A 23,844-nucleotide genomic window follows, 5' to 3' on the forward strand; every position below is an offset into this window, starting at 1 on the left:
TTTTTTTTAATTAATCAGACTTCCCTCAGACAGGTGGGACATAGTTGGGCCAGTTCTCTCAGCATCTCTAAGGCAGCGGGCAGCTCATCGAAGTTCCCACAACTTGGCTACAAACCTGTTCTCTACTCAGCAACTCTGCCCTTGGTTATGACAATACCCCACACTCCATTAAGCCTCATGCAAGTCCACATAGACCCTACTGGGTTAACTAAAGCTGCTCTGGCTGCAGCATCACAGGGTCCTCTATGGAAAACAGGGCATGCACCACTTGTATGAACAACACTCCAGATATGTGGGTGTCCTAAGAGTCCCCACAAGTTATGCTCACCTGCTACAGCAGGAAGTAGGCACACTAGTGCAACACACTGTGGGCATGGTGGAGGGTCAGACTGCAGGCCAGTGTCAGCCTCAGATCCAACTCCAAGGGTGGAAGGAACAGTGATAGGCAATTCTGAGGACTGTAGCAAGAGGGCAAAAACCAGTGCCCAGCATATGCAATGTGACCCTCACAGGCTCATTTACCCAAGCTCTGCACACAAGGTGGTGGTCTCTGTTCAGTCTGAAACCTATGTTCAGACCAAACTAGGTCAAGTGGGATTTTTATTTATTTATCATTTATTTTTTGGCTCCGAATGCCTTCAGGGCAGGTTTGGCTGGCTTGAGTTGTGGGGATCGAACCACAGCAACCTGAGCCTGACTGCTTTGTTGAAGCAGCCACTTAAAGAACTGAGCTAAGAGGCAGGCCCCCATCAAGTGGGATTTTTAAAACCTGAAGCCTTCCCTCAAAACATAAGCAGGAAAAGGCTGTAAGAGGGAGACCCAAAGATGAAGGCATAGAGAAGAGGGCAAGAAAAGATTAGAGTACAGGGACTACAAAAAGGGGTAGCAGAAGCTGAAGCCCCACTGAGGGCTCCATCACTGTGATGGGAGGCAGGACCCCAGCCCCAAAGCCATCAGGACCAAAGTGGACTGCAACCCAAAGTGCTAAGCTACTCCTCACCCCTGTCACCCTTCTATATCAAAACCAGGTCTCTATCACATTGTCACACATGTAACTCTGCCTCCAGGGGAAGAATCAAGGAACCTTCTAATACACCCCAGTCCAGGAGGGGTAGAGATGAATGAAGCTAAGACTTGTGGCTGTGAAAATCCTGTTGGGGTATGCGTGCCCCTTCCTGCCAGGTTCAAAACTAGCAGTCCTGCTATCAAAGGAAGCTAGCAACAGAGAAAGCCCAAGGTCTGCCAAGTTTCCTTCTGCTCCTCTCCCACAGAAAGGCCTTCCACTGAGCCTTTTCACTCACTACTAGATACCAGCTTCAGCTGAAACCACAAGGTCATACTGCATCATGCCCATGGTCCTCTGTCAGAGATAGAGGGGACAAACACAGACCACAGAGGCACTGCTCTTTGAATGCAGGAGGACATTAAGCACTGCCTGTCAGTGGATAGTTACTGCCAGCTAGGAGATGAAAGTACTGCTTTGAGGAATTTTCTTCACAACCCAGGCCTCTGGAGATCTGCAGAGTTGGGGGCCCCCAACAACAGACAGCAGCAACAAAAGGATAGAGGTTGCCACTGTGAAATGTGGCCCCTCCACCTTGGCAGTGGCTCAGCTGAAGGGGACCTTGACTGTGACTATCTGTCTGTCTTCTTGTACCTTCCAGGCCACTTGCACCCACCAAAGCAGGTACTTCTTGTACCCACACAGGCACCCATGACAGAGAAAGTAAAGAAGGTAAATAGACACATCTAGTCTTCTTACCACAGCAGAACATCACCCTCATCGCATCCTGCTTGGCCATACTCAGCATGGGCAGCATGGTGCTCAGGATAGATGGCAGGAAGGGGACCATGCCAAACGCTGAAAAAGAAAGGCCATCACAAGTGCTGCAGGACTGGCCCAAGCCTCTGCCACCAGACAGGGATGGCCCAGAATCCAAAGGCACAGTTTAGAGTACCTATTGGCCAGAGTAGGTGGCAGAATTGCTGAGGTTGGGATCCCAGGGGCCCCTCAGAGGTCCTAAGACGTACTCAGGAAAACAAAAGGACCCAGGATAAGCTGGCACCTACCATTGGACACTGAGAGGCTGGAGAGGGTTTGCAGCACAGAGCAGTGTGGCAGGAGTCCAGGTTGGAACCTGCTGAGTACCTCCTCCATCACTTGATTGGTGAACCGCTTTCCCACAGCCACCAGGACGCTGCTCGCAGCCTGCTGCCAGTCACAGCCCAGCTCCTGAGCCCCAAAGAGTCATGAGAAAGATTGCCCAAATCCTTTCAAGAAGTACAAGAATTCTGCCTTCAACTGGACAAGGACAAGCCACCCCACTTCAGGTTCCCCAGTAAGTGTAAGTGAGATGGACCATGCCACAGTCCTTCTCTAGAGGGCCAGTCACACTTGTGAGAATGTAGTCAGGGTGACAAGGTGGGGGATGGACGAAGGCACTTGAAGAGCCAGGTTGAGCAATACCAATTCAGGTACTTTGTGCTGTTTCAGTCTGCCTCTAAAAATTATAGGATGACTGCCTGCCACCCCAGGAAAGTGTGCACAGGACCAAAGGGCTTCTGCTGCCCAAGCCAGTCAGCCCATTCCTGCTGTTCTCAGGAAGAGGCCAAAGAAAACAGGTTCCCTCCCACCAGAGGTAAGCCTGCATGCCAGAGATCCTACCTTTGTCCTGGTCATCTCATTGGAGGCCAAAAGGATGATGGCACTGGCTGTGTCCTTGTCCAGCTTGTGGATGTGGCTGCTCAAGACTGTCTCCATGGCCCTCAGGATGACGGCACGGTATGGATGTGCCAACTGAGAAGTCAACAAGGCCCAAGGAAAAAAGTGAGCACCCAGACACTCCACATGCATTAGCACCATATAACGTCCCACTTGAAACACAGGGAGGACACATACCATGCTCCTGTGAGCCCTCACAACTGATGTGAGTGCCTTCTGTGCAATAAATGCAACAAGCAGATGAGCCAGTGGCTCCTGTTCTCCTCATGTAACCAGCATGACCTCCTGGTCAAGAGAAGTTCTGGGGACCTCTTGCATCTTCTATCCAGACCTCCCCTCAAGGATGAAAAGTCCTCCTTTCTTCATCTGCCTCTATAGCCAGAACTGTGCTTATCTCCCACGACACCTCCCTATGCTATAAGCACGCCACCACCTGCTGGGCATGGAGGTACATGCCTGTAATTCAAGTACTCTGGAAGGCTGAGGTGAGAGAATTACAAGTTCAAGCCCAACATGGACAACTTAACAAAACCATCTCAAAATGATGTGGCTGGCCACCTATGCTGGAAGGCCCAGACTCGCAGGGATGCACAGTGGAGTGGTCCTAATGAATATCTAGGCCCAGGCTGGCTGCTGCCACTGAAAGAGTCTAGCTACTTGGGGGACCAGGTGCTTTGCAGTGATACCCCCCAAGAGCAGCCTGCCCTGGACAGAGTGGTATCAGGAGGGGCAAGTGCAGGACAGCCTAGCACCATGGAAGGGGAGTGGTAGGAGTACCATCTGCACGTAGACAGACGAGCCCACAAGGGACAAATGGTACAGCTTGGTGAAGAAAGCCATGCACTACCCCAAGGTCCCCTGAACTGCGAGCCACTGGTATTTACCACACAAGCTGTATATAATCATTCTTTATCTCTGAGCCCCCAAGTGGATGGCTTTTTTGTTCCTAGAAACAGCCAGTATAGATCACAGACAACTCTAGTGACACCAACAGTTCATAGGACACTGCCTTGGGTTTTGTGTTTTCAGCATGAGATTTTTCCATCCTGATCACTGGTGCCTCAGTGATGAGAGGGCAGCCACTCTCAACTGGTGGGTCTTGGTGGGTGAAGAGGGTCAGGCAACACATGCTAGCTCAGCCAGAGGGCATCACAACCTTCCTCTTCTCCTCCCAGCTTCAGCAGGCAACTCTGTATTTAAACCCTAGCTTAAAAGATAAATTGTACTTCTAACCTTCCCAGGTGGAGACATTTCTGGAGAAGTCCTTCCCCAGGAAGACCTACCTCCAGGGCTGTGGCTGAGAAGTGGCTTACAAGGATGAGAAAAAAATGCCACAGCTGGCATACCCCCATGGGATTTTGTAGGAAGAACAGAAAATTAATATGAATTGACATAATTGTATTTACCAGAATCACTGAAAGCTAGGAAGCATACAGCTGATAAAGCAGCCAGAACATCTAGTCCCACTTAATCTGGACCAACTTTTTTGAGCTTCTTTCTGGCTCTTGCTCTTAGGAACACCAGGTAGACTTTCTTGACTGCTAACTCTCCCTACACATATGAGGACTCTTTAGGGGGAATCTTTGCCTTGTTCTTAGAAAAAAAATGGGAGGAAAAAAAAAAAAAAAAAAAAACCTTGGCCCTGAATTCGCAGGCTTACTCAGTAGTTGGGGGCATGTCTGCTTACAACAGGTTGGCAGCAGGGGCCAGAAAACCAAGATGGGTTCTACGCCCAGAGACCCTGGACCCAGATAAGATGCTTTCTCTGTTTAAAAAAAAAAAAAAAAATCAAAGAATCCACATTTATTTATTATTTTTACTTTTTTATGTATTTGGTACAGGGTCTTGCTATGCAGCTCAGACTCATAGTGATCCTCCTGTTTAGCCTCCTGTGAAGCTGGGAAGAGAAGAGGAAGTTTGTGATGCCCCTGGCTGAGTTGGCATGTGCTGCCTAACCCTCTTCACCCACCAAGATGCACCAGTTGAGGGTGCTGGGATTACAGGTATACACCACCATGCCTAGTCTCAGTGGCCAGCTCAGTGCACCCAGGGGTGAGGCCAGCATTGCATGTGGTGCCAGGGATTGAACCTCGGTCCCTGTGTTTGCCTAAGAAGGCACTTAGTCCAATGAGCTATCTTGCTGGCCCAAGAATCTATATTTTTAAAACAGAAACAGCAAAACAAAAACCCTGGGGAAAAAAAAACAAACAGCTGTGTAGCACTTCTGCTCTGGAGCTGTTTCAACTGTCTCATGCTGACCCATCAGCACATGTCCCAGCCTGGTCCACCCTGCCAGGCCAAGCAGGGCCTCCTCCCAACTGAAGGTAGATGAGACAAGCTGTGGAAATACAGAACATGGTGTACAACTGAAGAAAATAAAAATGTCCTAGCTTTTACTCCTGGCTGCTATTGTGGTGGCAACGGGGAAGCGAGACAGGGTCTCACTACGTAGTCTAGGCTGCAAGGCTTGCCTTGAACTCACTATGTAGCCCAGGCTGGCCTCAAACTCATGGCAATCCCCTTCCCTCAGCCTCTTGAGTGCTGGGTTTACAGGTATGCATGACCATACCTGGCTTGGGTGCTCATTTTTAAAGACAAGTTTTGCTTTCCATTTTATACTGCTGTTCAAAGCGTCCAGGGCAAAGAAGCCAAGTAGCGTGACAGTGAAAAGCTGTTTTCTATCAGGCCCCACCTGGATCTACACAGAGTGACATGACCGCAGCAAGGAGGCATTATAATGAGGTATTGATTGCACCTGCCTTGTTGGGCTGGAGGCACACAACCGAGGGACAAGCTCAAGGCTGGCTCACCACCAGACAGGACCAGAGCCATGCACATGAAGTTCCAGCTCAGTGGTTCTCATTTTGCCAGGTGCCCATGGAGCTGTTCCACAGACCTGACTGAGTCTGCTATGTGGGCTAAGTAGATGACTGAGCAATCCATATTTCACCATGTGACTCAGAGGTCAAAGGTGGTCACTTCATCCCTTGCATCCAAGGCTATCAGCCCATCCCTAAAGTCACAACATGAAATGTGTAAAGGTTGGTCAATTTAGTAGATTCCAATTTAACTTCATGTACAAGGTGATATTATAAAGCACATATATTTGTTTTTTGTTTGGTTTCCTGGCACAAGATTCTGAAGTCCTTGGTTTCTCCAAACTTTTTTGTACCCTAATAATGTGGTAGGGGCTGGGGAGATGGCTCAGTAGAATAAGTGCTTCCCTGGCAAGTGTAAGGGCCTGAGTTCAATCAATCCCCAGTTCCGCGCGCGCGCGCACACACACACACACAAAAACCACAAGCCTAATAATGTGGTTGCTGGGACTGCTGGCACTAGGCAGCTTTAGGATAAGGCTGGTTACTGGAAAAAGATTAAGGCAGGATTAGAGGTTAGTAAATTTCAGCTTCACTCTTGACCTCCAGGTAAGGGAGAGGAAAAAGGGACTAACAGGTTGAGTGGATCACCAACAGTCAATGATGTGATCAATTATGCCCACATAACAAAACCTCCATAAACCCCCCAAAGAACAGGGTTTGGGGAGCTTCCAAATAGCCACCTCCAGTGGGTGGTACAACCAGGGAAGCATGGGACCTCTACACCACCTCCCACAACTCTTGCCCTGTGTATCTCTTCATCTGATGCCCATCTGCATCCTTTATCATACACTTGATAATAAACCAGGAAACTTAAGTGTTTCTTGAATTCTATAAATTTGCCACTTTAGCAAATTAATTGAACCAACTCAGTCACTATTCTGAAGAGGAGATTGTGGGAACTCTAATTTGTGGTTGATCAGGTACAGAAACACAACCCATAGCTAGAGATTTGATTCTACTCTTCAAATCAGGGACAGTCTTGGGGACTGAGCTCTCAACCTGGAGGATCAGATGCTTACTACAAGTAGATAGCATTGGAATGGAATTGAGTACAAAGATGCCCAGCTGATATCTACTGTAGGACTACTGCTTATTTGGTATACGGGAAAACAAACCACACATTTGGTCACAGAAGTATATTGTGCCATATAGCTACACTAGGGGAAATTAAGTTTATTTCTATCTCCAAATCCAGCATAATAATCCAGGACCAAAGTCTGCACTCCAGCTGAATCAGAATCAAAGGCTTATATTCTTTTTTTCTTTTGCAGTCCTGGGGATCAAATTCAGGACCTTGGGCATGTCAGGCAGGCACTTAGGGTACTGAGCCATCTCCCCAGCCCATATAGGTTTATATTCTCTTACTTTTATTTTTATTTTATTTTGTATTTAGTACAGGGTCTACTGGGTCTCACTACACAGATTGGATTCTTTTCATGCCCAAACGCTGAGATTACACGTGTGTGCCACCAGGCCCAGTCTCAGTTGCCATCTCAGCATGCCCCGGAGGCAGGGCCGGCACAACATGGGCTTATATTCTGATGTTGGGTTCCTTTTTTTTTTTTTTTGTATTTTAGGAAAGGGTATACAGGGTGCTCAGGGTCTCACTACTAGATCAGACTTAATCTGCCTGTTTACAGCCTCCCAAGAGTTGGGATTACAGGCACACGCCACCACACCCAGTCTCAATTGCTGTCTCATTACTCCCTGGGTGCGGGGCCAGCACAGCAGGCCCCGGGACTGAAACCACCCCACCCCACCCCTTACCCCTGCACCTGCTTGCAGGTGCTTTAATCCGCTGAGCTACTTGGCTGGCTCTGGTGTTGGGTTCTAACATATATGACAAATATCACCCAGATTACTTTGAGTTTTTTTTTTTCTTTTTTTTCCCCCAGAACCAGAGATTGAACTCAGGATCCTGCACTTGCTAGGCAAGCACTTACTCTATTGAGCTATCTCCCTGGCCCACCCAATCTTTGGGAAGGTTGGTATGAGGCATTATCACTTAAAGAGAAACCAGAGCTTCTGCCCAACTGTCCACTTTGATAAATTATGGACACTGGTCAGTGAGCAGACAGGAGGAAATGTTGGCAAAAACTGGAGTAGCTACCATCATTGATGTAGTATGATCGGGCTACTACAAAGTTCTTGGGAAGGGAAAGCTCGAAAAGCAGCTTGTCATCGTGAAAGCCAAATTCTTCAGCAGAAGAGCTGAGGAAAACATCAAGGGTGTTGGAAGGCTGTGTCCTGGTAGCTTGAAGCCACTGGACAGGGGGCTCATTAAAATGCTAACAGATTTTTTTTTTTTTTTTTAAACCATCAGGGGCTGGGGAGATGGCTCAGTAGAGTAAGCGCTTCCCTGGCAAGTGCAAGGGCCTGAGTTCAATCCCTGGTTCCGAGAAAAAAAAAAAAAAAAAAATTGACGAGTTGACAGTTAGAAAAAACATGTATGTCCCAAAACACCTATCAGCATCTCACACAAAGAATGCTATGTGACTTTCTACTATTTTTCCCATTCTTTTGGAAAGAGAATCTATGAGATTTCAAATGTGCATGCTAAGTAAAATGCAAATAGATGAAATGCAGTGATACAGTGAACAGCAGAAGCTGGAAACAGCTGCCCAGATCTCTGGAAGCAGCTTGCAGGAGAAGCCAGCGTAAGAGTCAGGGAGACAGCCATACCCTCCTGTAAGATCAGGATCAGAATCAGAGCTCCAATAAAACATGCAATGATAAGGGAGAATTTTTTAAGTTTGTTAAAAGAGCATAAATAGGGACTAGGCATGGTTGTACATGCCTGTAATCCTAGCTAATCAGGAGGCTGAGGCAAAAGGATCACAAGTATCAGGCCAGTCTGGTAAATTAGCAAAACATTTCAAAATAAAAGCTAAGATTACATACCTGTAATCTCAGTATTTCAGAGGATGAGGCAGGAGGATCGCCATAAATTTAAGAGCAATTTGGGTTACACAGTGAGTTCAAGGGCCAGCCTGAACTGCATAGTGAGACCCTGTCTCAAAAAATAAAAAATAAAATAGCCTGGGATGTAGTTCATTGGAAGAGTAATTACTTAGCTTGTGCAAAGCCTTGAGTTCAATTTCTAGCACTACAGATAAGAAAAGAGAAAACTCAAAATCAACAAGAGTAGAAAATAGCTGAAATCAGGGGCTGGCCAGATAGCTCAGCAGACTGAAACACCTGCTTAAGCAGATGCAGAAACTGGGATTTGATCTCTGGCGAGCTGTGACAGCCCTGCTGCCAGGGCATGTTGAGACAGTGATTAAGACTGGGCATGGTGGTACACACCTATAATCCCAGCACTTGGGAGGCTGAAAATAAGGGGATCACTACGAGTCCGATCTGCGTAGTGAGACTCTGTAGACCTTGTACTCAATACATTAGAAAAAGAAAAAAAAAAAAAAAAGGTGATATCAGAAATAGCAAGGACTGAAAACCATAAGTAAACATGGCCTGCTATGGACCGCACAGATGGTCAGGTGTTACAGCCCCACCACTAATGCTCTGGCAACCTCCTCAGATGGCAAGTCTTCTCATCTCTTGATTGACTATCAGACGCTGATATTGGTATATATTACATCACCATGTTATTGGTATATAACAGCACTTAGAGAAGCCCTTGATGCTAGCCCCAACCATGGTGTAGCCAGCCCTGACAGAAAGAAGCACCAGGCTCAATTAAGGCCCAAAGAGGAGCTACAGGCAGACACCTGAATTTTGATGAGCAGGGGAACAGCTTCTAGGATGAGCTGTGAATACTTACAGCTTCAGTCAACCTCCTAACAAGCTTGCCTCTGCTGTTGTGCAAGCATGAAGGGCCAAACATGCAGGAGAGATGAGAGACCCACACCCACACACACACACACAAGATGTCACAGACACAGTTCCATTGGGGAAAAAATGGAAAAAAAAAAAAGAAAGAAAGAAAAAGAAAAGAAAGGAAAAAAATTGGGTAGGATGGTATATACCTATTATCTTTTTTTTTTTTTTTTCAGTACCAGGGTTTGAACTAAGGACCTTGTGCTTGACCAGACAAGTGCTTATTCTACTGAGCTAGCTCCCCGGCTCCCTATTATCTCAGTACAGGGAAACTGAAGCAATATCCCTGGCAGGTACCCCAAGGCACAGGGCTATTCTTCAAAGGATAGCAGCTGACATCCTATTTATACAGAGAACCCTTTTCATGTGTCAAAGAAGTATCAAACAAAACAAAATGATGGTCTTCTGAAACTACAAAACCATGCACAAGGAAAACCAAGAAAGGTACAACATAATTTCAGACAGCAGAGAGCCAACATGACATTTGCTCAGAGAGGATCACTGTGCCAAAGGCCAGGACAAGGCAGAAATCCAGGGGCATGAGAGCCCCAGGCCAGCAGCTTGATATCCTTTAGGGCCAAAATGAGAATTTGGAGCCTCCCAAGGCTCCATTAAGTTAGCACGGGGAGCCAGTCATGGTGGTGCACACCTGTAATTCCAGCACTTGAGAGGCTGAGACAGAAGGATCGTTGTGAGTTTGAGACCAGCCTGGGATACAATGTGAGCTCAAGGCCAGCCTGAACTACAGGCTAGAGAGACACTGCCTCAAAAAAAAAAAAAAAAAAAAAAGCATGGGGCTCAAAGGAATCACAGGTCCTATTTCCCTCCTGGGGGCAGCTTCTCTGACCAGCCACAGACTACCTAGACAAGCACTCTAGGAAAAGGCAGGGTCCTAAGGACACTTTCAAACCCTTGCCAAAGCCCCTGCAACTTGAGCTAATAAAAGTGGGAAACATCTTCCCTTCCTTGGGCAGAAAGAGCACTCAGTCTTCATTGAGTGAATAAAAGAGGACAGCAAACATCCTCTACTCACAAACACTGACCATTAATTCATGGGGGATACAGGCATAGTTCACATGGAACAAGACTAAATGGGTCCTAGTCCACAAATACCAATGTCAAGAGAGTCAGGTGGGCAGTTTTGCCAAGAGACTAGATTGCACCACCCTGTGCCTCTAACTGGCCATTGCCTCCCAAACTAGTCACTGGCCTCACAGGCAGTACCTTGTCATGCTTCTTCAGGTACTCTTCACAGGCACGGAGCATCTCTGCCGGCCGCAACTCCCCCAGAGCACAAAGAGCACTGCAAACCTGCTCCTGTACTGCGGGGTCCTTGTCGGTGACCGCATCAAGAAGGGCAAAGGACAGTCCTGCAGTAACAAAGCCTGGTCAGCACACAGGCCCAGAGTTTCCTGCCCCACTATAGCTCTTATCCCCATGCAGGCCTCTGGTCTGGTGTTCCATCAAAACTCATGTTGAAACCGAGCAAAGTGGTATATGCCTATAATTCCAGCACTTGGGAAGCTGAGGCAGGAGGACTACTGAGTTGTGTTTTGTTGTTTTTTTTTAATTATTTGTGTGTGTGTGTGTGTGTGTGTGTGTGTGGCCAGCTCAGCCCACCAGGGGGCAGGGCTGGCTGGCATGTGGTGCTAGGGGATTGAACCGCGGTCCCTGTGCTTTGCTAAGGTTGTTTTAAGTAGATGCTTTAGATCACTGAGCCATCTCACCAGCCCCATGGACTACTGAGTTTTCAAGCCAACCTGGACTACAGAGCAAGACTCTGTCTCAAAAAACAAAACCAAAACCAAAACAAAAACAAAAAACAAAACAAACATGTTGAACCTCATGCTGAAAATTAACTCCCAAGGTGATAGTTTCACTATCTGAGTCTCTGGGCATTGACCATCACCAGGGTGCACAACATTAGTGACTTAAAAGACTCTGGGACAAGAGGCAGCACTTTCTGGTCTCATCACAGCCTGATGTTTCTCTCAGGGCCTAGCAGACCCAACCACCCTGCACAGCGTCATGCCTGCTGGTCAGCCATAATGACCTGCAACTGCTCTTATATATATGCCCCAGTCTCACTCTGGACAAACTGTCCAACTCAGCAGCCAGCCTGTACTGTGGCAGGGCTCTGGGCAGCTACAGGGCTGTGGAGCTCAGACTCATGGTCACTGAGAAGCTGACAACTTAGGACATATAGCTCAGCCCTGAAGGCAGTGAGTCAGACAGGACATGGCCCACCTCCCACATGGAACATGCCATTCCATCCATGACCACAATCTTGGGCTTCCACAAGGACATCAACTCACACCCAGCTAGATCCACATAGCCACCATGCTCCAAAAAGAAGTTGCACAGACATGGCCTCTCCCAGAAGGTTCCCTGAGGGTCTGGCCTCAGACAGGGTATCCTCCTGAACCGAACTCCTCCTACACATAGTGCCTAGACAGAGTTGGGGATGCTGGAAGCAATGAAGGCATAAAATCATGATTCCCATCCCCAGCACTCTTGCCTAGTGATACCAAGTGTGAATTAGGAACCAACACATGCATAGCTCTCTGCAAACATAGTACTCACCAGCCCCTGAATTCAGCAAAAAGCAGGCCAGGCATCCAAGAGACACGTACTAACCAAGCACCCTACTCACCATAAGACCCTCCAGGCTGGGCTGGGGATGTCCTGGGCCCTCTGCTCTACCAGTGCCATACCCTGCATGCACCACCAGTGAGGATGTCCGAACAGCCTACTGCCACAGTACAGAAGGTAACAGGCACCAGAGTACAACTCAGTTTCCCCTTCTGAGAGGACTTCCTTCCTGAGCAAGAAGCTGGACTTTTTTTTAAAAAAAAGCTGGACATTTAAGAACCCTCTATTCTAAATTTTAGGAGTTAAAAAGGCTGATTCAATTAATAAGATCTGCATGTACCAAAGACCAAGTTCAACACAGTAAGCAGAACCTAAACCTTCTAAAGTACATCTGAACCTGCTCAACCCACTGCGGCCCTCACAGACATCCCTAGGGTTGCCTCTGTCAAGGAGCCTGGTCTCTGTGGTTTGTGAGAGTGTCTTCATCTCTCATCTTGACCTTTATGGGTCTTCTCTACCCAGCCCTTGCTGGCTCTCCAGACCCACGAATATCTAGACTCCTCTTCAAAACCCATCTCCACCTGTGAATCCCCCTACACAGTTCAAGGCCTCTCAGTGTTCTTCAAGCTCAGAATATAGTGCTTGAGAGGAACTTACAGATGTAACTCATCCCATTCAGATGAAGTTCCTGGGTGCAGGGACCCCAATGTACACAGATAACCCTCAGTGAACTTTTTTTTTTTTTTTAACATTTATTTATTTATTGTGTGTGTGTGTGTGGCCAGCTCAGCCCACCTGGGGGCGGGGCTGGCTGGCATGTGGTGCTGGGGGATTGAACCGCGGTCCCTGTGCTTTGCCAAGCTTTTTCCAAGTAGGTGCTTTAGAGCACTGAGCCATCTCACCAGCCCCATGAACTTCTGACCTTCTCTGGAGAAGCAGTAGCTAGCTAGACTGGACACTAGGTCCGCCAGGGGATATGTACAAAGTGCTAAAGGCACAGAGGCCCATGGATCCCTGCACTCTGAGCTTGCTGAGCAAGCTAGAGGAAATAACCCTGCCTCCTGTGCTTCTATATGAACTAACTGCCATGGCCTGATATCCCATGAAAACTCATGCTGAAACTTAACTTGCAACATGATGTGTTTTTGTTTTTGTTTTTGTTTTTGTTTTTTTTTTTGCAGAACCGGGGATCGAACTCAGGCCTTTGCACTTGCCAGACAAGCGCTTATTCTACTAAGAACTCCCTGGCCCCAACGTGATGGTTTTTAAAGATGGGCCTCTGGTCAGTGACCACCATCAGGATGCACAACATTAGTGACTTACAGAGGGCCAAGGGTGGAGCCTAGTCCTATCTCCCATAAGATATAGAAAGAGGCACCATCTAGGGAACAGAGAGCAGCCCTCACCAGATAGTAAACCTCTTAGTGCCTTGACCTTGATTGCCAGAATCATGAGAAGCAAATTTTTACGATTTATAAATTACCCAGGCTAAGGTATTTCATGTAGTTATCCAAATGGACTTGTTTCTCTTTTCAATAAACAGAGAAAAGATGATTATTCAACTGACCTTCCTGTAAACCACACTCCTGAATACCATGTGTTTGCTGGGTTCTAAGACTACCTAAGGCTTCCACATGCCAAGTGGAGGCTCCATGCAAGCTATGCCCTTATGTGCTTGTCTTTCATACTCTTTGTGGGGTTTTTTTGTTTTTGTGTTTGGTTTGTTTTTTTTTCCGAGATGGGGTTTTGCTATACAGTTCAAGGCTGGCCTTGAATTTACTGTGTAGGGCAAAATGGCCTCACACTCACAACAAACCTCCTGCCTCAGCTTCCTAAGTGCTGGGATGACATGCATGAGCCACACCTGGCTTTATTTTTGGTACTGAGAATCGAACTCAGGACCTTGCACTTGTCAGGCAGGTGCTGTGCTGCTAAGCTATCTCCCCAGCCCCATACTCACTCTTCATGTAGGACTCAGTCATTGTTCTTGTCTCAGCTGTGCTCACCCTGTATGAATTTGGAGAACTTCTCCAACCTGGAATAACAAAATAGAGGATTTAATACATAAGATTCTATAATATCTAAGTTCATAGGCAGGTACTATTTTGTACAAAACACAATTTAAAGGAATTTGTCCTGGGGAATATCCTTGCCACAGGTGGTTGAGCCATTCAGAGAGGGAGAAAGCTGCTGATCTTCAGTGGCTTCCAGCTCCCTCCATCCCTGAGCCTGAGATGAGGCCAGAGCTCATGCACAGGTGTAACTTGCAACCCTGAGGTCTAGAAAGCGTGGCCACTCCACTATCTAAAGCACTTTCCTCCAAGAAGAGCAGATGGCATCACAGCTCTCAAACAAAACCCACCACAAAATATTACTTGCATACATGGTCTCAGAGGACAAAATCCCTCTAATGCAAAAGGCCTCTGCCTCTTTACCATTAAGTGTCCCATTCAAGTCCTATATCAAATTCTCCAAAAACCTGGAAGATGAGAGAGACAACAGGCCTACAACTGACATGACATCTAGCTTCACTCTGACAATCATGTCCTCTGTTCTCTGATGATTCCACTGTTATCTTCACCATCAATCACCTGTAATTTTTCACTCCTTCCCAACATACTCAACGGAAAAATAAAGAAGAGATGTTATGATTCACCCTTGACTAAGCAGGATATTTCTCAGGGCAGTTCACAAATGGGAAGGAAGCAAAGCAAAAAAAAAAAAAAAGCATTAATTTAGGGAGGTAGCTCTTGGGAGGCTGTAAACAGGCAGATCACTACAAATCTGATCTGGTAGTGAGACCCTGAACACCCTGTAGAACACCCTGTAGACCCTTCCCTAAAATACAAAAATAAAAAATAAAAAATAGGGCCCGGGGAGATGGCTCAGTGGAATAAGCGCTTCCTTGGCAAGCGCAAGGGCCTAAGTTCAATCCCCCGTTCCGCCAAAAAATTAAAAAATAAATAAATAAATAAATTGGGGGAGGTAAAGAATTTTAAACAAGCCAGAATTCTAATTCAAGAAGGCAGGCTGGAGCTGGGTATGGGGGCATAAGCCTGTTTTCTTCACCTGTTGAGAGGTTGAGGAAGGAAGATTGGAAATTTGAAGGCTTCCTAGGCTACAGAGCCAATTCAAAATCAGCCTGTCCACACAGTGAGATCATCTCAAAAAGAGACCACCTTAAGAAAAAGGAAAAACTGGGTAAGATGGTATATACCTATTATCTCAGCACAGGGAAACTGAAGCAAGAGGATTCTGGAATTCTCTAGTCTAGTCTGGGCAATTTGAAATTTAGTAAAACCATACCTCAAAATTAAAAATAAAAGGGGGGGGCTGGACATGCTGGTATACAGCTACAATCCTAGCATTCAGGAGGCTGAGGCAAGAGGATCAGTGTGAGTTTGAGGCCAGCCTGGGGTACATAAGGAAGTTCAAGGTCAGCCTACATTATATAGTTAAGACCCTATCTTATTCATAAATAAATAAATATGAGGAGATATAGCTCAGTATGAGGACCCTGGGTTTAATCCCCAGTAAGGGGAGAGATGTAGTAAAAGACATGGTAGCACACACTTGTAATCTCAGTTACTCAGGAAGTTGAGGCACAAAGATGGCAAGTTCAAAGCCAGCCTGAACTACTTAGCAAGACCGTGTCTCACAATACAATTTAAGCAAGGCCTGGTGGCGCATGCCTGTTTTCCTAGCACTTAGGCGGTTGAGCTAGGAGGATCCTGCAAGCTCAAAGCCAGCCTGGCTACATGGTAAATTTATGCTCAGCCAGAACTACTAGTGAGACACTGTTTTGTTTGTTTTTTTAAAAAAAGTTGAAACAACAACAATCATTAAAAAAAAAAAAAAATTCAAAAGTGTCTGGAGAAGTAGCTCAGTGCTAGGAATGTTGCCAAGCATATGTAAAGCCTGGGTTCAACTGCTAGCATGGCAAAAAAGGGGTGTGGGCCTCACTGATGCCAAGCATTTGCCTATCTCACAAAAGCCCCAATGAAATGACAAAAATGATTCATGTTTGTAAAAGAATATTGCCCCCCACCAAAAGAATAGAAAGGTATGGTGGTCCATATGTGTAATCTCAGCATCTTAAGAGGGTGAGGCATGAAAACTCCAAGTTTGAGCCCTGAATAACCAACTTACCAAGACCTTGTCTCAAAAAAAATTTAAAAAGTTGGGTGTGTGTGAGAAAGTCCACCATTCAATTTCCAGTACAGGGCTTGCAGAGGGGTGGATCCTATAAGAGCACAAAAAACAAAAACTATAAAGCTAACAGACCAGAAGCTCCCAGAGATCCAGAAAGATGGAAGCATACAGAGACAATGGTGGCATCAGCACAGCACTGCCCTTTTCTTCCTGGAAGGCACCTAAAAGGAACAAGTAAAACAGGAAATAAACACACATGTTCCATTTGTGGCACAGCAAGGACAAGGCAGACAAGCCCAACCCATAAAAGGACTCAATACACCAGTGGTTGGCAGGCAGGGTATGAGAGGCACAGTGGAAGATGCTAGAGCCTGTGAGTATGTTCTTAAAGGTGAAAGCAGGGATGATGTGGAACTTAAACCCCAAGTACTCAGACCTGGGCTGAGCCAATGAGGTGGAGAAGCCAGGACAGAGGATTTTCCTGTGAAAAGCCACTGCTGACCATCTCCAAACTACAGCAGAACCAAATGTGAACCCAGCCCAGACCCCAGGGCAGAGGACCCACACTTGAGCCTTTGTGGCTCTTACCCAACTTGGATAGAATCACATGGAAGGGAACAAGCACCAGGCACTGTCTGCCCCAACCCATACTGGAGTGTGGGACTAACTGCCCTCCTAGCCAGAACAACTGAAGAACTAAACCAGACACATGAAAATGAAGCTCTGGGGACAATGAACTTCATAGAACAAAGGCCAGTGAACCCTTAAAGGCAGGAAACAAGTCCTTCCACTGTTCCCAAACACTGCTGAAAAGTATCCAGATCTCAAAATGGTTCAAGATTAAGCTGGAAAGGCACCTAAACAGAACAGGAAGACAGGAGCGTCAACAGATTCCAAAGTGGTAAGAGCTTGCACATTTTTTTTTTTTCCACAAATAGGACTTTATTTATCACTATTAAAAATCTGGATCTTAAATGTACTCTTGCACTGGTGGTTCATATCCATCAGCTCGTTCAACTTTAGCTCCAGTCTCATCTCCAGTAGGCTTTCCAGAGCTGCCACCTTCACCATGAAGCTCCATGAGTTTTCCCAATTCAAACTTGGGCTTCTTCAGCATTTTTACTTTTCTGACGAAGACATCATGAAGAGGGTAGATAGATTGGCAAGCCTTTTCTATGTCTTTCCCAATACTGTCTGGAATCAGTTTATTGATCACTTCCTTCAAGTCATTTGTCTGCACCTCCCGGGTCATGATTTCCATCATCTTCTTCCGGATCTGGCGGATCTGTTGGTGCTGAGCGTAAGAGGTCTTCCGTATCTGATTGTTGCGTTTTTTAATAAAGCCAACATAGAACAGTCAAAGCAAATAACCATCGGTAGTCTTGACATCAACATGAGCTTTGATCATGGTCTGCTATTTTTTGACTATGGAACACATTTTGTCCCGGGTGAGGTCCATGCCATGGCAGTTAGTCAGGCAGTTTTTGCCCTGAACATCTTCAGTAATTAGCTTGAATTTTCTAAAGGCAACTTCATCATTCTGCAGGCCAGCAAGGCTCACTTCAAACACATGACCTTTGAGCCCATCAGATGCAATTTTGGTTCCTTGGGTTCTGGTGACGAGTGTTTTTCCAATATTTCTTATGTTGAACATAGCTGGCGCCTTCACATCATACCAGTCTTTTTTAGAAAATGGATCAACCACTTTTTTCTTGGCTCCTTTTTTGCCGCCTTTCATAAGGCGCTTGTTCTTGCCTACCACCATGATGCTGCTCAGAGCGAGCTTGCATATTTCTGTACCAGCTGTTATGGTTTAGGTCTAGGTGTCCCTCCAAAGCCTCATGCAGTCATGGGACAGCTTCTAGAATTTGTAATTCATGATCCAATAGTGGGATTAAGGGTATGAATGCTACACCCTCCCTAGGGCAGACAGCCGGAATGCAATAAAAGGAAGGGAAAGGCTTGCTCTCTGCTGCTGCTCCTCCCTTTCTGCTTTTGCTGTTTTGCTGTTTTCCCCTTCTATGAACTGCTGCCTTCTGCTGTGTACCACTCTGCCAGCTGATTATGCACGGAAACCTCAACAAATTGTGAACTAAATAAACCTTTCCTTTCTTAATTTTGGGTATCAGATACTTTGCCCCAGCAATAAAAGAAAAATAACTAAGACACCAGCACTATTATTTGGTGATTCCAGAAGTCCATGTAACAAAGACTTGGACTCCAGGGTGGGGCCATCTGGAGGGAATGAAACCTTTAGGAGGTGTGGCTTTATGAAGGATCCTTATGTCATTAGGGGTATAGCCTCAAAGAGACTGTGAAGACCACAGCCCTCTTCCTACTTTGCTTCCTAGCCATGAAGTGATTTGTTTTCTTCCTCCACATGCTCCCCATGTCTATCCAGCAGGAATAGAAATCTGGTTGCAGACAGACCCAGGCCTAAGAGCAATGGGTCTGTCTAATCATGGACTAAAACTTCTAAAACCATCAGCCAGAATAATCTTTTTCTCTTTATAAACTAATTGTCTAAGGCACTTCGTTACAGTGATACAAAGCTGACTAACACATTCAATTATAGAGACATGCAGAGGGTCCCCCAGGTACTTAGTGAGCTGATATTTTTTTCTCCTTTTTTCAGATAATCTTGAATATAGGGCCTTATGCTTGCTAGGCAAGTGCTCTGCCGCTATTTTATATCCCCTGACCTCTTAATTTTTTTTTAACATGGGGTCTCACTAAATTGCCTAGCCTGGCTTCAGACTAGTGAACTTCCTGCTTCAGTCTCCCTAGTAGGTGGGATCACATCCATGCATCACCATGCCCAAATTTCATTATGTTATTTCTTTTTTGAGACAGGCTCTTACTATGTAGCCCAAGATGGCCTTGTACTTGCATCAAACCTCCTGAGTGCTGAGATTACTAATGTGCACCACCACAACCAGCTTTAATTTTTTTTTTTTAAATTAGTACAGGGTCTCACTAAGTAGATCAGACTCAGTGATCCACCTGTGTTCAGCCTCCCAAGAGCTGGGATCACAGGCATGCGCCACCACACCCAGTCTCAATTGTCCATCTCAGTGACTTTTAATCACCACTGGAATGGCAGAATTTTAGTCCCAAAGATACTCATGCCTTAATACCCAAAACTGGTGTGCATACAATATCCCTTACATGACAAGAAAGACCCAACTAATAAGATCAAAAGTCAGACCTAGAGATGAGAAATTGATCCTGGATTAAGAAAATGAGATTAGGGGGCCTGCCCCTTAGCTCTGCTCTTTAAGTGGCTGCTTCAACAAAGCTGTTGCTGTGGTTTGATCCCCACAACTCAAGCCAGCCAAACCTGCCCTGAAGGCATTCAGAGCAAAAAAAAAAAAAAAAAGAAAGAAAGAAAATGAGATTAACCTAATCTATGACAATTTAAAAGCAGAAAACTTTTTCCAGCTGGGTCAAAAAAAGTGACAGAATAGGAAGAAGAAATGTGAAGCACAAGTAAGATTCAATCCATCACTGCAGGTTTTTAAAATGGAGTAAGGAGGTTCTGAGACAATGAGTGCGGTAGCTACAACAATTAGAATGGCCATCAGCTCATAGATGGAAAAAAAAATAGGGACATCATTTTTATAGATCCAAAGAACCAAGTTCTGCCAACAATCTGAAAACAGAAAACAGATCATCGCTAGCTAACAGAAAAGAACACTATCCTACCAAAATCTGCATTTTAACCGAGTAAGATCCATGTCACACCTTTGAATTTAAGAACTTTAAAGTAAACTGGGAAGAAGAGAACCAAGATAGTAGAAGGGTAAGTAGAAGGGAAAGACCCTCTCTTCGAGGCCCCATCCTGACAATGGGATATAGCAACTCAAGGAAAGTGAAGAAGAAAGTGGATCCCTTGGACCCAGGAAAGATATGAGGCACAAACTGAAGCTCATAGAAGACAGTGAAGAGAGAAACTTCAACAAAGAAGGCAACTGGTGACACCTTCTCTGAAATGGGATTCACTGGATAAGAGGAGCAACTCAGACCTGCTGACACACAGTAACTGCAGGTAATCCCAGAGGCCTCCAAAGAGAGATGCAGCAGTAGAGGGGAACAGTGGACCTGAAGGCCTGCACTAGCTAGCATTGATTTTTTTTTTGGGGGGGGGTGTCTAGCTGATCTGTCTTTTTGTGACAGTGGGGTACTGAGATCCTCCAATACAACTATATTAGTGCTTATCTGATTTTTTGTGCCCATTAATATTTGTTTTATATAGCTGAGTGTACTGTATTTGGTGCATCTATGTTTACAATTGTCATCTTTTCCTCTTTGGATTGTTCCCTTTATAAGGATGCAGTGACCTTTATCTCTCTTAATCAGACTTGGCTTGAAATTCACTTTGCCCGCAAATAAAAGCCACCCCCGCTTTTTTGGGGGGTTCCTATCACATGGAGTATTGTTCTCTATCCTTTGACTTTCAGTCCATGACTTTTTTAATTAAATGTGTTTTTTATATATACCAATATTACTGGAACTTGCTTCTTGATCTATTCTGCCAGTATTTTGACTGATGAATTGAAACTATTAACATTGATGATGTTCAACTCTTCAATTCCACTACACACACACACACACACACAAAGTTAAAAAAAGATACATTGATGATTACAACTGATATGTACTGACTTGTTCTTGTCATGTTATTTTCCCATTACTGGCTCACCCCTTTCCTGCTCCCCCACTCCATTTAACTTTCTTGCCAGGTAGATTCCTCTGCTGGGATTCATGGAGTTATAGTCCTTGTTATCTCTTTCTACAATGTCCTTCAAAACATTTTGGACTTAATGAATAGAATGATTTGTTCTAATGGTGTTTGTAAATAGGATCTCAAGTCCACATCTTGTACAGCAATTAACCACTAAGAAGAATATATGCAGTGTGTTATTTGTTGAAACTGTACTTCCGATTTGATTTGAAACTGTCTCATTGCTGTTTATCAATAAAATTTTGGAAAAAAAAAACAAAACAAAACATTTTGGAGTGCTGGTTTGGTGGTCACAAATTTCTTCAGGTATTCTTTGACACGGAAGTATCTTATTTCTCCATCACTTTCAAAAGATAGTTTTGCTGGGTACATCAATCTGAATTGAAGGTTTGAATTTCTTTAGAACTTAAAATGCTTCATTCTAAGTTCTCCTTGACTGCGAAATCTGCTGTGATTCGCATGGCCTTTCCTTTTTAAGTGATTTGTTTCTTTTCTCTAACAGCTTTTTTTTGGCAGAACTGGGGATTGAACTCAGACCCTTGCACTTGCCACACAAGCACTTATTCTAGTGAGCCATCTCCCTGGCCCCTCTAACAGCTTTTAATATTAGGCTCCTGTTGTGAATTTCTGGAATCTTGATTATGATATGCCTAGCTGTAAATTTTTTTATTGTGGCCAGTTAGAGTTTTATATGCTTCATGTATTTGTATATCAAATTCTCTTTCTCTACCAGGGAAGTTTTTCTACCATAACTGTGAAAAAGGTTTTTTATATCATTTCTGCTATCTTCTGCTTTTATCTATCTTTTTTGGCTTTTTGACACAGGGTCTCAGGCAGCTGAGGCTGATCTTCAGCTGACTTTGTAGCCCAGGCTGGTCTTGAACTTGCAATGACCCCCCACCTCAGCCTCCTGAGTGCTGGGGTTACAAGCATGTGCCACCACATCACATCTAGCTCCTGCTTTTTCATTGAATCCAATCCAATTATCTAGTAGCTGCTAGATTTACTTCTCACCGTCCCTTGTCACTTTTAAGAGATTTTTTTCTTTTTCATAATTACTAACCATAAACTTGTCTTCATCCAGATCCTGTCCTCACATTGGCTTATACTGTTGTAGATACTTTCCATGGATTTATTTTTTCCTCCTGGGTACTGCTTGAATCCATTTTTAATGAATTTATAGATTTCATTTCTTTTAATAGACTCCATTTATTTCCTATGTTGCATATTCATGATTTCTATTATTGTCTTTTACCCCTTCATTTTGCTAACTCTATTTTATTTTATGTTCTCTGTATCTCCTCTAGAGTTACTAAGCATAGTTTTCATTGTGGTAAACATCTCTGCAGGTATCTGAGAAATTATTTCTCATTTGATTTTTTTCTAGAACCTCATATATTTGCTTTGTTGTTACCACTAAACAGAGTGGAGGTGAGTACCTTTTAGATTGTTCTACCTTATTGACCCTGTGTTTGCCTTTGGTAAATTAGATATCTGGGGTTGCATCTTATTTAAGTATCTTCTCATTTTCTCTTTTATTTTTTAGTTTAACTCCTGGGTGATGTTTGTAAATTGCCTATGGTAGGTTGCTTTATTGGTAGTATTTAGAACCCTTAGGAAATGACGACTTCTCTTATCTTCCAGATATAATTGTTTTTTGGGTTTTGAGTTTGTTGCAAGACCCCATCTCTTCAATCTGTTGGAATGAGAAGTTTGCTGCCTACCTGGCTATAGTGGTCAATACATTGTGTCAAGTTGGCTGGATGTCTTGGCAGTTCCCCACCTGGGCTCATGGCGTGACTCAGCACAGAAAGGGTATACGAAAGGGTTGAGGAAGGATTCGGTGTTCCACTTCCTCAGAGAAACTTCAGTCCTTGCAGTCAGCTTAGACATCATCTCCTGGTTTCTAGCGCAGACTCTTTGGCCTCTGGCTTGGGTCCTTCAGCTTTCTGTCACAGATTCTTCAACCTTTCACTGCAGATCCTTCAGCCTTCCATCCCTTCCATTGCAGACCCATTGGCCAACAGATACAGGTTTACACAAAACACTGCAGTGAGCTTCAGACCTTGGGACTGAATCTTTCAGTTTCCAGTGTGCAGACACCCTTTGCATGCTTCCTCATCCGACTCTGGCTGACCGTTGTAAGCCAATCTTTTTTTTTTTTTGAACCGGGGATTGAACTCACCCTTGCGGTTGCCAGGTAAGCACTTATTCTACTGAACCATCGCCCTGGCCCCCAATCTTATAATTTCTTATACATTTTTATACCTTATGTTACATCTGTTCCTTGTATTATATCTGTTCCTCTAGTAAAACCCTGACTAATACACTGGCCCAACCTGTGGTTCTTTGGCTATGTGCCACAGTATTTTCTATGACCCTTAGGTAATCTCAGTCTTGGTATACCAGGAAGAACAAGTGATTAGAACAATTATGTTACATTGGGTAGAGTATTACAATTAGTAATAACAATAGCATCAAATACAGTCCTGAAAATGACAAACTATGGGAACTATTAATTTGCCACCTTTAACCCATCTGTGGTTATATAACAGAATCTAAAAAAAAAAAAACCCCTCATAAAATTATATGCAGTAAATAAGTCCTCTATATGCTAACTGTCTGCCTTGGGGCAGACAATTTAAAAGGCATTAAGGAAAAAAATAGAGAAATAGAAGAAAAGAAAGAGGATACAAACAAGGATCAGGATAAAAACAAGGCTGAAAGATAAAGGGAGATCATGCAAACTATGGGAAGCAGGTGCAGAAGACAGGAGAGAAAGACAGAACAAATAAAAGGAAGAACAGAACAACCATGGGGCTGGGGATGTGGTTCAGTGGAAGAGTTCTTGCCTTGCATGCAGAAGGCCCTGGGTTTAATTCCCATCACCACAAAAAAAAAAAAAAAAAAAAAAAAAA

At 44.7% G+C, this 23,844-nt stretch overlaps 1 protein-coding gene and 1 pseudogene across 11 annotated transcripts in view; both read right to left on the reverse strand.

Annotated features, from left to right (window-relative positions):
• Positions 1-23,844, reverse strand: part of Mroh1 (maestro heat like repeat family member 1) — an 88,743-nt gene that overhangs the window by 48,976 nt on the left and 15,923 nt on the right. For 8 of the 11 annotated variants that reach the window (XM_023723863.1, XM_023723864.1, XM_023723865.1 and 5 more), the window contains exons 2-7: positions 16,315-16,403; positions 13,991-14,065; positions 10,663-10,808; positions 2,666-2,797; positions 2,071-2,233; positions 1,763-1,861 (exon numbers count right to left, since the gene is read on the reverse strand). In XM_023723863.1, coding sequence (XP_023579631.1) covers positions 1,763-1,861; positions 2,071-2,233; positions 2,666-2,797; positions 10,663-10,808; positions 13,991-14,012 — 562 coding nt within the window. In that variant the 5' untranslated portion in view covers positions 14,013-14,065; positions 16,315-16,403. Of the gene's footprint in view, positions 1-1,762; positions 1,862-2,070; positions 2,234-2,665; positions 2,798-10,662; positions 10,809-13,990; positions 14,072-16,314; positions 16,404-23,844 lie in introns of those variants that run through there. The other 3 variants (XM_004638880.2, XM_023723862.1, XM_023723866.1) reach the window with 2 other exon arrangements.
• LOC105743195 lies at positions 17,153-17,947 on the reverse strand (annotated as a pseudogene).

The sequence above is a fragment of the Octodon degus genome, unplaced genomic scaffold (genome assembly GCF_000260255.1).
Source record: "Octodon degus isolate 3935 unplaced genomic scaffold, OctDeg1.0 scaffold00104, whole genome shotgun sequence".
Lineage (NCBI taxonomy): Eukaryota > Metazoa > Chordata > Mammalia > Rodentia > Octodontidae > Octodon > Octodon degus.